Source organism: Artemia franciscana, chromosome 4 (genome assembly GCF_032884065.1).
Source record: "Artemia franciscana chromosome 4, ASM3288406v1, whole genome shotgun sequence".
Taxonomy (NCBI): Eukaryota; Metazoa; Arthropoda; class Branchiopoda; order Anostraca; family Artemiidae; genus Artemia; species Artemia franciscana.
The window spans coordinates 43,175,550-43,193,663 of NC_088866.1; the positions used below are offsets into that span (position 1 = coordinate 43,175,550).

The window sequence follows — 18,114 nt, forward strand, 5'->3', positions numbered from 1 at the left end:
CGTTTTTATTACTTGTTTTGAAAGAATGAATTTTTAAATACGATTCTAGTTTCTGATGGGTTTATTTATGGATCGAACTGGCCTGCTAAATTCATCCCAAATTACTGATGTTTAAACTAAAGCTTCATAAAAACAAGAGAAAAAAGGGGAATATGACTATCAAACATGATAAGCTAAACTCAATGAAAATATGTTTTGAATGCTAGCAAATAGCATGAACTATGCTGAAGACCAAGTAATAAACGTAAGTGCATTTTAAAAGTTCATATAAATCGTCGAAATTGCTTTGGAGAAAGAAGAATGATTCTTCGGTATACTGAACTTATTAATGATGATAGGAGGAATCAAATGTATGAAAGCGGCATAGCATAACTACTAGGGTTGCTTCTGCTAATCTTGATAAGAAACATTTGGTAAGGAATTGTATTTCATTGGCAAAAGAAGGCTTTTGTGTATAGACCATGCACATTCTTTTCTGGCCTACTATATTCAACAGTCACTCCAATTAGTTTGAAGGTGAAATAGGTTATAAAAGGGTGCTTAAGGATGGCTCGCAAATCGACACTTCTTTGAGTATGGGTCGTAAGGTGTAAGTACTACAACATAGGATTGCAATTTGGATTTAAATGAAATTTGAGCATGTAATGACCTACTACTTAAATCTGGTGTGGGGGGGTCGTTACATAGTCATGGGGCAGCTTTTTAGGTTTTCGTTTTGTATAGAGAATCTCTTTCAACTCTATGGTTTGTTGGGATATTAAAGCTAAATTTTGTGACAGTTTAAAAACGTGACTTGTTTTAGAATATACATAACAATTTATTTTTGGGGAAAGATCACAAATTTTTGGAAAGCAAATCCAAAATTGGCAAATGTGTACGAAAATATAAGATATTATTAGGAAAAAGATACGAGGAGGTAATGAGATCAAGTCTCCCTATACTACCCCCTCCCCCTCCTACTTGTGCCTGCCTACTTTTGCCTATTCTAATTATTCTTTTTAGGACACGTCTAAAGATGGAGAGCTAGAAAATCCAGTAAATACCGTTGAGATTGTTACAATTGGCGAAGACCTTGGGGACAAGTCTTTTTTGATTCTCTCTGAGGATGATAATGAAGATTCCACCGATGGAGAAGATAATATCAGTATTGGTAATGTCTATTTATCTCCTTTCTATACAATGTTTTTTGTACTAGACTTATTCTTTCTCCACTGTGTCTGATTTTTTTGTTTTTTATCTAATTAGCTTTTTGTTAGTTTAAATTTAATTATTGTTGACATGGATTTCATTTTATATATATATATATATATATATATATATATATATATATATATATATATATATATATATATATATATATATATATATATATATATATATATATATATATATATATATATATATATCGAGTGCCTTTCGTCGTCTTCAGAATTATAACCAGTTTAATGTACATTTGGATCGTTTTTGACAGTGGCTATTTTAAGTTAGAGAATTAAACGAAGAAGCAACAAAATTCTAAAAGGTATCCGTGTTAAAATCAACTGCACAAGTCCAAACATATTCAATATCGTATGAACTGTCTAAGGCCGAGCAGACTTTGTGATTTTTTTTCATGCATTATTAATTAGTAATTTGAGATAAGCCTTGAGATCTTGCAAAATTTCCAAAAAGGATTTATTATTTTTGAAAAAAGTAGAATGTGCACCCCGGTCAAGTGCTAAAATTGCTTTATTTTTGTAGGCCTTGTGTACGTTTGTTTTCTTTTCTTCTTTTCTCTTATATATTCAAGATTTGCTTCTTTTTTTCTTTTTTTTATGTTAATATCTACCATCACTAGCCAGGCGCAAGAATTATTACATCCACCCACGCTAGGAATCTTTCAGTTTAAAACACATTTTTCATATCCAATAGTTTCGCTCAAGGTTCAAGGTTCAAGGTTCTTTTATTATAACCAATATATACAAAATATTAGGTAACTCAAGGCTGAGAGTATAGCTCGAATGCAATTGAGCTACCTTTAAGAAACACTAAATATGCACAAAATTAAAAATAAAAACTTCTCTTAACCAAACTTGACAGAAATAAATAAAAAACTAATCCCGTGCCGTACGATACCACTTCCATCCTCCGCGCACCATCCTGAGACACAATTAAATTTACAACTTAAAACCAAGTGAGTCATAAGACATCTGGAGGCCTCATGGGCGAACCCCAGAGACCAACCCAATACTAAAAAAAAAAAAAATATATAAACATCCCTATAAAAAAAAAAAAAATAAAAAAAAAATAAAAAATCATATTATTTAGATTTATAACTTTCAATCAGCACTCTTTTCAACTTCCGTCTTATAGCATATATGCTTATATTAAAATCAATCTCATTTTTCAAACTTTCCCAATGTAGAGGAATCAAATACCTCAGGCAAAAACGCGACCTCTCTGTAACTACCTTAGGAGTCCGCAGATTATATTTACCACGGGTTTCAACTTGTGAAGATGAAAGAGAAGAAATAAGACCCATCGATGCAAAATATCTGGGGAGCTTTTCTCGTTCAAGCTTAATCTTAAACATAACACTTAAAAATTGGATACTTTGCCGAACAGGAAGAATATTATGAAGTGAAAAAAGGGTCTCTGTTGTGGATTTTAAGGGGAAGTTTGATGGCGAAGGCAGAAAAGGTTTAAGTATACGAACTGCTTTATTTTGTATAATCTGTAGAGGGGTAACATTACTTTTAAAAGTGTTCAAAAAAATAATAGATGCATAATCAAAATGGGATTGCACAAGGGAAAAGTAAATGGATTTAAGAGCGCAATATGGAAGAAGGTTTTTCAGTCTGCACATTATACCAACTCCACGGGCAGACTTTGCTCTAACCTGATTAATTTGCTCTTTCCATGACAAATTCTCGTCAAACCCAACTCCTAAATATCTTATCAATACAACCCTTTCAATAACAGACTCAGGTTCATTCGCAGAAATGGAAACTGATTCTATATCTGGAAACTTGTGACCCGTCCTGCTGTAAACAATAAACTTAGTCTTCTTTCTATTCAGAAGTAGTCTATTATCAGAGAGCCAAGTAGACAATCTATCATATGCGGATGTTAAATTGACCACTAGCTCTTCACGAGATTTACCAGAAACGGTTGCTGCAGTGTCGTCAGCAAACTGAGTGTCTATAGAAGAAACTCCAGTAGCTGAGCACAAATCATTAATGTAAACTAGGAAAAGCAGAGGTCCTAATACGGATCCCTGGGGAACACCAACCTTATCTGACTGCTGTAAAGAATCAGATCTAACATCATTATATATAAGTATCTGCTGCCTCCCATGAAGATACGATTCAAGTAACCTAAGGCAATTACCACGAATACCAGCATTCGAAAGCTTATACAAAAGAATTTCATGAGAAATGGAATCAAAAGCTTTCTGTATGTCTAAAAATATAGTTGCAGGCGTTTCTCCACGGTCAAGACAATCATTAATATGTTGGACAATAATAGCCATAGGATGATCACTGCAATGCTCTTTTCTAAATCCAAACTGAAGTTTAGAAATGTAATCAAATTTCTCAAAAAAAGAATAAATTCTGTTATACAGTGCGCGCTCTACAACCTTCGAAAAAGCAGAGATTATCGATATAGGACGATAATTAGCAGGAAGCCTCGGGTCATCACCTTTATGTAGGGCCACAATTCTTGCTGATTTAAATGTTGAAGGATAGACACCGGTTACAAATATAAGATTAATAATGTGGCATAAAACCGGTGATATAACTGGGAAAATTTCTTTGACCAAATTAGTAGAAGATCCATCAAGGGCTTCAGATGAACCGTTCTTCATTTTAGATATGATCTGTTTTAGTTCAATTTCAGTAACCGGGGAAAGGAACATGCTTTTATCAGAGGGAGGGGGCATGTGATCTTTAAATAAATCATTGTTATTATTATTTGGAGAAACATGAGATGCATTAGCTGTTTTTTCACCGATGCTTACAAAATGAGCATTGAGCAAGTTCACTATTTCCTGCTTATCGGAAGAAAAAGTACCATCACCACGTAACATTTCATTCGGAAATGAAGATTTTTGAGACCTTCCCAACAGAGAGTTAATAAGTCTCCAAGTATGTTTTTGATCCCCACGAGCTTCTAGAAATGATTTTTCAAAATATCTAGCTTTTGCTTTCCGAATTAACTGTGTCAGGACATTTTTATACTTTTTAAACTCTTCTTTATTTTTAGTAGATGGGAATGACATAGATATTTTAAATAGCTTATTTTTTATTGAAATAGAGTGTAGAAGCCCGCGTGAGATCCATGGTTTTTTAGGGAGTGTATATTTTTTTATTTTAATGCGTCTCAATGGACATGCTTCATCCAAGCACTCACGGAAATATTTTAAAAACAGAGCCGTAGAAATCTCAGGGCATTCACATTCTAGAATTGCAGTCCATTCATTTAAATACAAAAGGTTCCTCAATTTATCCATTCCTTCTTTATCAATTTTTCGAGTTTGTTTAAATTCCGAAAATTTTGGTCTGTGATTAATTCCAACATCCGCAACTACCACACAATGGTCAGAAACATCTGTAAATATAATATGCGAAAGAGTAACGGGGATAGTAGAAAAAATGTTATCAATGAGAGTAGCCGTATCTTCCGTAACCCGGGTCGCAGACCTGCATGATGGTAAAAGTGATTTTGATAGGTTCATGCACAGAAACTCAAGCGATTTTTCATGCAAATGATTAGAAATTCCCGGTCTATTTGTCTGAGCTAACAATAAATTAATATTAAAATCACCCATTACCAGAACTTGCTCAGAATTCAAATTAGTCACATCTTCAATGAAGCATTCATAAATTCGCAAAAACTCTTGTAACGAAGCCGATGGTGATCGATAAACAACACAAACAAGAACTTTCCTATTATCGATCACACACTCAATGCAAATGCTCTCAAAGGTCATCTCTTGGTCATGCTTAGATAGTTGCTTCTTCACAACAAATGGAATATCATCCCGAACAAAAAGTCCAACTCCGCCACCCTGTCTATTTTCCCTATTATTAGATATAAATTTAAACCCATCACAATTCATGAATTCTGCATTTTCATTACTTAAAAAGGTTTCACATAGGCCTAAAATACTTACTCTGTGGTTACAAAGTAACTGCGAAACAAACTCGTGGCTACTAGCCAAACCTCTGCAGTTAAAAAGTGCTGATCTTAAGTTCCCATCAAATACAGGTGTTCCTAAATCCCCTTCAAATAAAAAATCAGTAGCAGGAAGGCTAGCTAAATGATCATCATAAACACCTTTAGCAAAAGGGGAAAAATCATAATAAATATTTTTTAGATCAAGCTGATCATCGAGGCGGCTCCCCAATCCTCCCCCAGACTCCCCACTACTCACGTGCTATATATAAATTTCATCTTTACCTTATGTCCCAGGCAGGCACGACGAAAAAGTGGAAATGGCACCGCACCACTAATCAGGCAAATCGGGTAAAAAAGTGGCAGAGAACAAACAAGACCTCGAAACCTGATTTTTTTCACTAGACCTACTAACACTAGAAAACTAAAAAAAAGATCATACGCAAAAAACGAGGTTGTAGAACCCAACATGTACACAACACTGTGACAGAAGTGGCAAGAAAATCAATCAAAATGTCTATCACAATACTAATAATAATCACAAAGGGACAGCAATAACTAGTCCATCACTCTTTCCCAGGGTGACGAGGCCGTGGATTTGGATTCAAGCCAAAGCTTCGAGCCCTTCTGTTTAACACGCGTAAACTTTGCAGAATCGGATTCACGTAAATCCTTTGCTTTCGCAAGAAGTTCATTTCGAATAGCGTTTAGCTTGGGGGGAAGATCCGTGCACACACGAATGCCGCTCCCCTTCAATTTACGAACTGAGTTGAGAATCCTCTGAATGTTCTGTTCGTTTACAACCGAGATAAATATAGGTGCCGGACGAGGCCTTCGATTAGTAACGTTAACGGAACCACCAAGCATACGGTAGCACTTCGTAATCTGAATGGGGTCGCTTATCTCCATTGTATCAGATAAAAAAATTTTCACATTTTCTTCAACTGTTTGAGACAGCCGCTCAGTAGGCATGCCATGAATTAACAAATTTAATTTGCGGTCCTTGACATCACTTTCCAGTACCTGATTCTCCAGTTGATCACACCTTAATTTTTGATCCTCCAACTCCTTTTCCAGTTGGCCAATTTTTATATCTCGATCGGAGGCATCCTTTTTTAGCGTAGCTATTTCCCCTGTAAGGGACTGAATGGACTTGTTGATGTCTCTTTGAGAACGGATTACGGCATCAAGTTTTTCCGTTAAAATCTTCACTGCTTCATCAAAGTTCTTTTGTGATACTGCCATAATGATTGCAATAAAGCCACTTTCTTATTGATTTAATTCAGCATGTAATCAAGCACAGGTAAACAGTAAATCTCCGGGTGAGCCAAAACCGGTTAGTTATTTCACTTTGCAATGCGACAATAAAATCCAGTCAAACCAGTCCAATTAGTTTTATCCTTTTTAGACTAAATGGTCTTCACACCACGAAGACGAATGAAAGACTGAATAGAATCCCTATTCTTCCCATTTGAGAAAATATACCTTTCTAGAGACATTCTTTTCCCCGGCAATATTCACTTATGTGTAAGAAATTAACATTTAAATTGTAGATGTGTCTGTGTAGTTGTTTTTTTCTTTCTTTTCAGTGTAATTTACTCTACTTATTTTGTTTCGGTTGGAAATAGTGTTCGAGCTCTAGCTTTGCTTGGATTACAATCGGATCGAATTTGGATTATCTTTATTTGCAAAAATTTCCAAAAAAGAATTTAACATTTTTGAAAAAAAGTAGAATCTGCACCCTGGTCAGGTGCCAAAATTGCGTATAGTCCTTGTGTACGTTTGTTTTTAATTTTATTCTTTTCTCTAATATATTCTAGATTTGTTTTTTCTTTCTTGTCTTTTTTTTGGGGGGGGGGCTGGAGAAGATGAGGCAAATTATGGTGGGAAATCGTTTTTCTCTAAACAGAAGATAAAGATACAGTGGCAGAACGTGGTCCAACATGTCCATGGTGTCAAGCTGCGCTGAACAGCCCATAGCTTGACGCAAGAACATGTTATGTAAAAGATAATTTAAGTGAATTTCTTGTTATACATACGGGCCGTAATTTTTCAGTATATCAAAAATCTAAAATCTGCGTTTAGCTTTGATACAGATTTAAAGGTATGATTTGGAAACATAACGCCGTGCCCAAAGCAAAAGAGCTTGTCTGCTTAATGTTTTTGCTGCCTAACCCTTGTTTGAAAATTAGTTTTAAAAAAATTGGATTCGTCTAGGGGATCTGTATTCTTACTTCACACATTGGACAGAAAGTGTTTGAGTCCCTTTAGCTGAAATACTACCTAACGTAGTCTTACCAACTGCGTTCCAAATGAAGTCACATCTGTAGCCAGCTAACCACAGTAATTTTACAGATTTTTGCTATTTAGATCTTCGAAGATTTTTTTTTTTTTTTTTTTTTTTTTTTTTTTTTTTTTTTTTTTTTTTTTTTTTTTTTTTTTTTTTTTTTTTTTTTTTTTTTTTTTATGCGACATTAAATGTAACAAGCAAATATCTCGGAAATATAGTTTTCAGACGAAAGAATTTATTTCGTGAATACAAAAAAAAAGAGACAAAATCTTGAGAAGAAGAATAAAGTCCAGTAGAAGGAAAGGAAAAGACGACAGACCGATGGATATTTTTCCTGTATACAACTAGCCATCTTCAGGGCTAAATATAGAAACAAACTAGATATACGTTGCAATGGCAACGTTAGGTGTTGCGGCAACCTTTGTCTGGCTTCGTCGAGTAAAGTGTTGCGAGAGCAACACTTTGGTTTTGTTTCCTCGCTTCGATTAAACACTGAAGTTTTTAATGTGTAAGGATCTTAAAATAAGTACTACGTACACCAACTCGCAAAAATTGCAAACCTCTCATTGCAACTAGCAAAAGCTGCAAACCCCTCACCGCTGAAGATGATTGTAGCCTAACAGCCGATTATTACTTACAAGTCCCCTATATTCAACAGCCGACTGTTGCTTAAAACTCCCCTATATGTCTCACAATTAGTAACAGCCTATTTTTGCTTTCATGGGTACCTTACTACTGAAGTTGTTAACCCCTTTTAACTTTCAAACTGGTATATCTCGTGAAGGAATTTGTCCACCAAAAAATGGATGACATATACTTTGATCAGCTCATTAAGAACTATAGACTGCCGTCGAAAAAAAATCTATCTGTCTTAGTTCAAAAGTTGGTTTTTTTGCTCTATGCCAAATTTCTAACGTCATCATTTAGGAAAGAGCAAAAAATCACGAACAGAAATGGGCAGAAACACAATCAAAACCATTCTTTTTGGCCCCAGGCAAGAGTTCTACGAATCTTTCCAAAATGCCAAGTCATATTCATCAATCCGGACTAAGGTCAAAACTTTCCGTAAAACCGCGGAGATTAGACCCTTGCCACTTTCTAGGAACAAGCTGAAATTGGGGTGCAAGGAAAAGAAAACACGACAAAACCAAAAGTGTAGCTCTCGCAACACAATAATCAAAAAAGAAAAGATCAAGTCTAAAATAACTCACAAAATCTAAAATTAAAAGATTTTGTGTATAGATATTGGCTTAATTCTTCTTTTTTATTGTTTCTAGTTTGAGATTTTATTTTTATATTTTAAGTTTAGATTTTATTGGTTTTTAGATTTTATCTTTTCTCTTTTCATTAGCTCTTCCCATGTTTAGTGCTGAAGACGCATGGTTGTATTCAGGCAAAATATCTGTCGGTTTGTCGTCTTTTCCTTTCTTTCTACTCGGACATGTTGTTTTGTACTTCTTTTTTTAGTTTTTTCTGTCTTTATTTTGTTATGCCTGGCCACTTCGGCATTAGATCTTTTCTTCTCTTGTGAATGTTTATTTGCCGTAAAAGGGAAGACGATGACAGAACTTGAGTTTTATGGGTATACATTACCTTTTAGGGGTGATCAGGGCAAACCACAAAGCTCCCAATAACGAAAGTTCTATCTAAAAAGTTTTTGTCTTGGTAGAACCCCCTATCAAAAGTAGTAGAGATTCAAATCCTGAAAGGAATAATTACTTCAATCAACAAAGGTAATTGTTACATAAATCAAATGGAAAAAAAACTAAATTATTGTTTTTCCTGTATCATCTTGTCGGAAAATCCACTACTACTAAATTTAGTTTTCCAAAAGAAAGTAAAAGCAAATAAGCGATGCTAGAAATCTACCCACGCAGAAACTCTAGCTGTTACCTTCTTCCACAAAAAAGCAAATAGAAGATTATCTGACCAGCTTAGAAGAAGTAATTAAAAATCCACAATAGGGAAGGAATGTGTATCAAAAGAGAAGCTCTTTGAAGGAAATTGCCTATTTTTGGAAATCCGTAAAGAGATAGAGATTTCTCTGATAGAAAAAGGTACAAAAGAACTAGACATTAAGAAAGGTCGTACTGATATCAGACGGATTTTGAAGAAAGAATTTTGAAATCTCTCGTACCTTTTGTACGCAAACGAAATGGATGGATTATTCTTTAGGGTAAGGTTTAGATTTCTCTCTACTTGGAAAGTTCTCAATAATGTGTTACAAATCTGGCTACCTTTTAAGTGTATGTTTAGAATAATTCAACCTTCGGATTGGAAATACTTGGACTACTTTCTCCCCCCCCCCCTTTCTCTCTTTCTTATAGCGGATTATTTCATATTGTATTACTAAATCTAGTAAAAAATAAACTAAATCTAGCGAATAAAAGGAATAAACTTATGATTTCAATAAAATAGTCATCTCTTAATAATTAATGGATGAGCCATATTTGCATGAATAAAATTTTGTTTAAAAAATAAAAATATTACAATTAAAAAAAAAATAGTTTACAAAAATAAAAATTACTATAAACTATTTGTATCGAGTAGGCTATCTGGTTGAAATTGCTTTGGTTTTTTATTTTTGTCTCTATAAGTAAAATCAGAATCCGACAATGTTATAAGTATACTTTTTTTCAATATTTTCTAAATAGAAGTATCAAAATAAATGAATCTTTAAATTCTTTTACTGTGCATAACATTTTCTTACCTTACTTCCGACTATCTAAACTAAAAACAAAAGAGCCTTACCCTAAGTATGTAGTCATCTTTTTCTTCTTGAGAAAAGACTCGATTTGAGCCGAGGGGCTAAGGGAGTCAAATTTTTATTGATGGCGCTATACGGCAAGGGTTTGAGAGCTAATAGCTATGCTGAATCTCATTTATCTGGCAGGTGCTGAATCATTGAGTAAATTGTCTCCGGAAATGATCTTATATAAAGCCTCGAGGGCTCATAATATACCAGTCATGGCTTTGGCTATTGCTCTTGGAGCCGATAAAAACTGGATTAATGAAGAGGACAAGCAACGCACTCCGCTTCACCAGGCTGTTATTAGCGTAAGTGTATTTCTTTAATGCATAGATTTTGCTTCAAAGAAAAGTCATGTAAAATCTGGAAAGAACCATCAAACAGTTCGTGGTACTGGACTGAAAGTAAGAAGCGACTCGGTTGAATAGTAACTGAAACTCTAAAAAAAATAATTTTGATAACGATAGATGCAACAATACAAGTGAGTTTTTATGCTGATTCCAAATATATGAAGCTCATTAAGTTTAATGCTCCTCATCAAAATTTACGAACCTGAGAAAATTAAAAAAAAAAAGGGAATTTCTTATTTTTTGCCAGAAGAAAGATTATGGATGTATGTTCGTTTGTTTGTTTTTAATATATATTTTTCGCGGGGGTGATCGTATTAAACCAGTGATCCTAGAAGATCCATAGAGGGCTCGCTAGATTAATGGTTGGAAATAGGAAAAAGAGTGGTGGAAGTTCAGGCAGGATTTAGAGAAAATTATTGTACAATAGACCAGGTATTTATTTACGTAGTTTAATTAGAAACTATACTAGGAAAAAGGGAGATGGGCCTTTTGTAGAGTTTCAAGACCTTAGAGGGACGTTTCATGGAGTTAATAAATTACTGATAAAAGATTTATTAAAAATTGGGCTGCCGTGAGCATTTGTAATGATCATAGTTAAGATGTATTTGGAAGTGAGGGTTGGTAGACGTATATTGGGGTAGTACAAAGGAGGATAGGAGTGAAACAAGGATGCACTTTGTCTCCTAGGCTGTTCTCTCTATGTGTTAATGATATAGAGGAATATCTAAAGCAGAAAAAAGTACCAAGTGTCAAGCTGCTTAAAGCTAATATGATTTTGTTACTTTTTGCAGATGACATAACGCGCGGATATTAAGGAAAATCTTCAAAAACTCCCAGACTTAGGTTCAGAGTATTTTAAGGAAAAGTGGCTAAACTATCTTCATAACTACCGACTTAGATAAGTCGGTAGTTATGATGTTTAGGACTAGCGGGAAAACAGGGGGGGCTAAGATTTAGCTATAGAGGAGAGGAAATAAAAATAGTTGAAGAATTTAATTATTTAGGAATTAAGTTAATGGCTAATGGAAAATGGAAGAGGCATATAGAAGTAGTGGTAATTAAAGGGAAAAGAATAATGGAAATATTCCTTAGTAGTACCACTAAACAATTGGGCCTCAATGATATTAAGCTGCAGAAGAGAATTTTTTAGGTAAGGTTGATTTCAGTAGTACATTATGGATCAAAATTTTGGGGTGTGAAAAAGGAATGGGGTTAGAAACAATTCAGCTTGGTTATTTTAAGAGACTGCTAGGTTTAAATGATAGGCTTAATGTTCTAGTAGTAAGAGGAGATTTAGGCCTAGATAGCCTTAGAAGTAAGAGACTAGTAAAAATGGTTAAGTTTTGTGAAAGGATAACATCATTGCCTGAGGGTAGATTAGTTAAGGTAGCATACAGAGAAATGATAAATAAAAATAGGAAATATTCATGGCCAAATCAAATAAAGAAAACATAGAATTGCTGTGGGATGTTAGAAATCTGGAATCAGGGGGTAGACATATTAGGAGAAGTAGGATCCGTAGCAAGAGAGGTAAAGATTGTACTGCAAGAGCAAGAGATCCAGTTATGGCAGGCTGGCTGGTCTGCGGCAGTGTCTCTAGGTGTGTACGTGGAGGTCAAGGAGGCATGGGGATGAATATTATTTCAAAGTGGGACTTTATTGAACGGATAGAAGGTGGGTCATTCCAATAAGGGGTAATTTTATGCCTTTCGATGAAAGAAGGAAGTATTTGGGGAGATTTAGATATCGGAAGGGTCCACATTTTTGCCCGATGTGTGGAGAAAATGATGACTTAGAGTACTAAGTCATCTAAGTCTAGAAACTAAGTCTAGAGTACTAAGGGGTTGAAAAATTGGGTGGTCGGAATTTTGAAAAGTAAGTGTAAAGTGGATATCAAGAACGTGGGAAGGTATGCGCGTGTAGCCATGCAGGACAGAGAGAGATTTTGGAGTGTGGACGATAGGAGACAAGAAAAGAATGTTAAAGGTCATTTTATATGGTGCGCTTGAAGCATTTTTTTTTATTTTTTGTAGCCATGATCCATGTAGCTTTAAAGTATTTAAAACATATTGATCATGTCTGTGACATTTTTTGTGATTATGTTAGTTTTATGGTATTATGTGCCTTATTATGTTTGTTTTCTTTTTGCAATTGTTTTGCTTTTTATTGTTTTTATTATATACCCTGTTATGTGTGTTAGTATCCTGTGGTATTATTTTGCATTATTGGTTGTTTTTTGCCACGGCCCAAAGTGGCTCTTGTTGCCATAAATATCTATCTATCTATCTTGATGCACAATCAAAAGTTCTAGTGCCCTTTTTAAGTAACCAAAAAGGTTATAGGGCAACTAGCCCTACTCCCCCCCCCCTCGGAGAAATTTGATCAAAATTTTGAGGTTCAACATAGTTGGAAAGTACTATAATTATGCCTTTGGCTATGAAATGACCCCTGTAGTCCCTGGGGAATGGGCTGTAAGCTACGCAATTTACCCATTGTTTACATATAGTATCTATTATTTGGAAATATACGCTTTTTGAGGGAGCAGGATCTTTCTTGAGAAGGAAAGTTTCCGGGGGGGAGAAGGAATTCTCTGGCATGATTGGAAAAAAAAATAAAAAATAAATAAATAAGGGTGGCTGCCCCTTATTCAACCCTTGCTCTTTACGCTAAATTTTGACTTTTTGTTACAATTCTTTAAGAAAGACTGGTCAAACACAAGGCCCTTTAGATTTGAATGAAAAGTATTTTGAAGAACATTAAGACTGTAACGTAAAGAGCGTGGGTCGAGGAAGGGGTATCCCCTCCCCCCTCATATTTGGAGTAATTTCTGTTCGTTTTAAGTTCAAATTTTATCCATTACTTTCAGTGTAATATAATTGTTTGTTTGTTCGTCTTTTTTTGTTTTTATTAAATAACCGACAGGAGCGAAGAATACTTATTTGACTTTTTTATTCTCTTATTTCTTTGTCACCCTATTTGTTGTTAAGAAAAGAAAGAAACATTTCTCTCTGTATTACCCGTACAAGCTATGTCCCTGGGATTGGCATTTATCTGCAGACATTTTTGTTTGATATTTAAATAAATGAAGTGACACGTTGGAATTCTCAATTTTAGTAACTGGAAAATTTTGACGCACACTTCATTGATGATCATCTTTATTCCATTTAGATTTGTCAAAAGCAAAATCGGCTGTCAAAACTAGCAAAACATGTTAATATTCCTGTGGCATTTAGCTCTGTACGTTTATGGAAGTGCTCATTCACTATGAGCACTATTATCTCATATGAAAATATTCTGTGAAAATTCTGATTGGCTTAAATTAGCGCTAGCTTAATTACGTTGTTAATTTTCGTTGTTAAAAATCTCATAGTGAATGGGACATAACGCGAGGGGACTTAAGTCCCTAGGCCCCTGCCCATTCTTGGGTACGCCTTTAGGGTGTATACATGTCTAATTGTTTTACAATGCGTCAAATGACGTTAAAATGAATTGTTAGGTCAACTCAACATTGGAAAAATTATCAATTTAGCAATTGTATACCAAACAATTATACATGTATGTCGAAGTTTCTATATTCTGGGGAGGATTGGGCCTAGACCCACTGAATTCCTCGGCTACACCAGGGTTTCTAACACCAAGCATAGGACATTTCTATGCTTTGTGCTTGCGCTTGAAGCTTTAGAATTTTTTCGTTTTCCATTATTTTTAATGCTTGATTTCATTTAAAGCATTTTGATGGATAATCGATATGGAGACTTAACAAATGGGTACTTTATGTAAATATTTAAACTGTTCGAATTCTATTGGCCATTGAGGATTCTTTGCAAAATTTTGCCATTGAAATATAATCGAATATAAAGGAAACAGAACATAAAGGAAAGATGTGCTCAGGAATGGGGGATTTGGAATTCGCTCCTCCTATGCTTACTGAAATATGAAAAATTACCTGGTAATATATATTTTCTGGCTATTAAATAGAAAAGAAGGATCTGTTCCATAGATGAAACCCTCTAAATCCTTGGTCCAGATCCTTTATGTAGAATAGTTATGGATAGTTGCCATGAAATTTTGTTATTTTTGTAACTCGGATGAAGAAACTCCTGAATACTAAGCAAACGCCCTGTCGCTGAACAATGAGTGCGTATTCTAAGGAATGATGCAACTAAATAGTTAAGTATCCCCTCAATATAGACTCGTCTTATAAGAAAATTTTGTTGATGTTCATTTGTCAAAATTAGTAATTAGGCCGGATTTCAATATACTTTTTTTTGAGAAGTGAATTATATATCAAAAGCTATGATGTTGTATATTGTTCTTAAAGTAAATTATATGTTTAAAAATATTCAACTTCCCTGAAGTGTATGCTGTAAGCAAGTATTTCTTGAAATATATAGTTTGAATATTTCATTATAGCACAGCGGTCAAAGATGAATCCAAGTGGGAAGGGCAAAAAAAGATCATCGAAACTCTATCTAAGGAATCAGCCAAACCAGAGAATTGATAATCTAACTGTCTGCCCCCCCCCCGACCTGTCGCGTGCTCCTGGTTCCGTTTCTGTCAATAGCTTGTCGCCTGCCGAGTATTTTCGAGGTTTGGAACTCGAAATTCTGCTCATGGTGTATTTTTAATCATAAATCATTACTAAAGAAAAACAAATGCTTTTCAAAATAAACCATAAAATGTACTCTCTATTTTTTCTAATTTAATCAATTAAATTTTCGTTTAATTAGGGATCTGCAATGGCTTGTGAATTTTTGTTCCTAAATGGTGCTCGTGTAAACGTCAAAGATTCAGATGACATGACACCTATTCGAATGGCTGCGGAGCTAGGTAAGCTAATATATATAAATTTATATAAATATATATAAATATATATATATATATATATATATATATATATATATATATATATATATATATTGTTGTTTCAAGACTTTGTTCCTGGGCAAAAAAAAAACATTAGCGAAAGTAAAAAGAATCAGATTATTGGCTTTTTAAAATGGTTTTTCAAATAAATAAAAAAAGAACTAGTAACGTCACAAAAAATGCTCTGTCGTCGAGATGTTCTGAAAGTGCCCCTAAGCTCCCATAATCACGGTAGTCTTACCGCTGTAACAGCGAGGTTAACGGCTGAAACAGAGTAAAAAATTTGTTCTAGGAATTTGCTATGTAAATGTAACTTCTTTCTCTTTTTTTTCCAGAGAATTATTTAAGTTTTCACTTTTATTATCTTTTAACATTCTTTGTTATTTATCTAAAATGTTATGTATTTAGATCAATCTTCAGCTAGTGAACTTTTTAGGTTGGTTAACCTGAATAAAATGTTATTTTTCCCTTTCTGTGATTAAAGGCCTGTGTTTTTTTATTACTTAGTTAATATTAATCAAAATGCTTAGGACAATGGCATGTCGCCAAAGAGACTATTTGTAACAACCCTGAAAACAGACAATTCATAAGAAAGCATAACATGTATAGAAGAATAGCTTTTTTTGGCAGAAAATGTTAAATTTTCAGAACCAACTAGTGGTTTAGTTTTGGCAGTATTCTCAGTGCTAACGGACAGAAGTAAGAGCTACTACAACAAAGAGAAGCCACAAAGACTCGTGGCCTTCACCGTCAAATAGCCGATTGTCTATTGGTGTCCGCTCGGGTATCGTAATTTGTGATAGAGCTTGCATATATTTTTTCTCTTTACAAAAATACCTTCCTTGATGGTGTCAAGGTTTCCACCATTTTTCCGAATCCCGAGAACCGCAGCCGCCATATTCAGACCGGGCTAGGCAGCCAAAATGAGAGATGAGTCACCCATCACTTGTAAGCCATCAGCGGCAAGCGGTACAGTACAAAAGAGAAAGAGGGAATTTTTTTTTTTTACAGTGTAAGTAACCCCTCTTTGTGTTCTTCTCGATGTGCTTCTCGTGTATAGCAATTCTTCACTAATTCTGCACTACTTGGTGAAGAAGCGAATTCTTCACCAAGAACTGCACTACCTATCCACCTATTATGGCTGATGAAAAGTCGACCATACTTGAAAAATGTGGGCCTGAGAACAACATAATAGTGAGTTCGACGTTTACACGGAATTGCGGAAGATCAAACCGAATACATCTTCATACCCTGGTGAATTACCTGCCAAATTGGTACGTGAATATGCAGCCTTCATAGCATTACCACTGTCCAGCTTCATAAACGAGTGTTTTGCTTCCGGCTATTTCCCGTCACAGTGGAAACGGGCCTATATTAGAATTATTCCAAAAAAGCGCGCCTCTAGTGCATGCGACGATCTCCGCCCGATCTCACTTACACCTTGTTTGGCGAAAGTAATTGAGGCCTTCATATTCAAGTTTCTTCTAAAGCAAATTCATGGGCGTATTGATAAATTCCAGTACGGTGGGCTCCCCAAGTGTAGTACTACAATCTACCTAGTAAGGATGTTTGACTGTGTCCTCCAATGGCTCGAAAAAGGTAGCTATTTCATCGACATTTGCGCGGTGGGTTTCAGAAAGGCCTTTGACCTAGTCCGCCACACCTGACTACAGGCATGAATCTCCAAGAAAGTGTGCCAAACGACGCACCCTTGGTCTTGTACTTGACTTCTTAACTGACCGAAAACAAAAAGTCTTTGCACTCCACGAAAACGATTCGAATTCATCATGGTCAGATACTTCTTGCGGGGCCCCACAAGACATGAAATTAGCTGAATAATTTTCCTGGCTGTAATTAATTCCCTGTTTAGTCATCACGATGACCGTTACAAGTTTGTAGAGGATGTGTCCATAGTGCTCGCTTACCTGGTCGAAAATACTATCAAAACAAAGCAGTTTTCAGACCAGTTATTTGATCAGCTAAAGACCGAATGCTCAAGTCATGATCTTACCATCAATATAGTCAAGTCGAAGATAATTCGTTTCAAATCTCTGAAGCGGAATATAGATATGCCTCTAGTCCTTTTCCCGATTGTGACCCAAATAAAAATCTTAAGAGTAACTTTCACTAGTGACTGTAGTTTCAGTGCCCATATTAATTTAACCGTCCACAAGGCTAATGCCAGCCTTCAGACACTTCCCAAAATGAGGCGTTTTGGGTGTGATGCTGAAAGTCTTCTCCATGCCTACATGTGTTATGTTAGCCCGATGCTCGAGTACGCGTGCCCGGTGTGAGGTTCATCTGCTATCCGCACAGCATACCTATTACGCGACATAGAGTCCGTTCAGAGAAGACCAACAAGGATTATACTCCGAAACCGCGACATACCCTATAATCAAGCCCCCGCTAAATTAAATTTATCTCCATTTAAGGTCCGGCTTGAACACCTTATTCAGCAATTTGGAAAATCCGTCCTAGCCAATAAGAGCCACCGATCACTACTACCCGAACCAGCCCCTCCCAATAGCCGAACTCGGTTACCAAATAAACTTCTACCCCCTAAAGTACGAACTAATCGTTACGCCAACTCATTTGTGCTTTCCTCACATCAATTTTCAATTCTGAGCTGTAGTGTGTGATTTTTGTTTAAATGTATGATTTTGTAAAACAAAAAAAAAACTGAATTTAGCTATGCTACGATA

At 35.3% G+C, this 18,114-nt stretch overlaps 1 protein-coding gene across 1 annotated transcript in view; it reads left to right on the plus strand.

The window, feature by feature from the left end:
* LOC136026461 (arf-GAP with coiled-coil, ANK repeat and PH domain-containing protein 2-like) overlaps positions 1-18,114 on the plus strand; it is a gene marked incomplete in the record, with an annotated part of 109,865 nt that overhangs the window by 84,846 nt on the left and 6,905 nt on the right. The window contains 3 exon segments of the mRNA XM_065703059.1: positions 1,003-1,150; positions 10,341-10,504; positions 15,277-15,376. Coding sequence (XP_065559131.1) covers positions 1,003-1,150; positions 10,341-10,504; positions 15,277-15,376 — 412 coding nt within the window.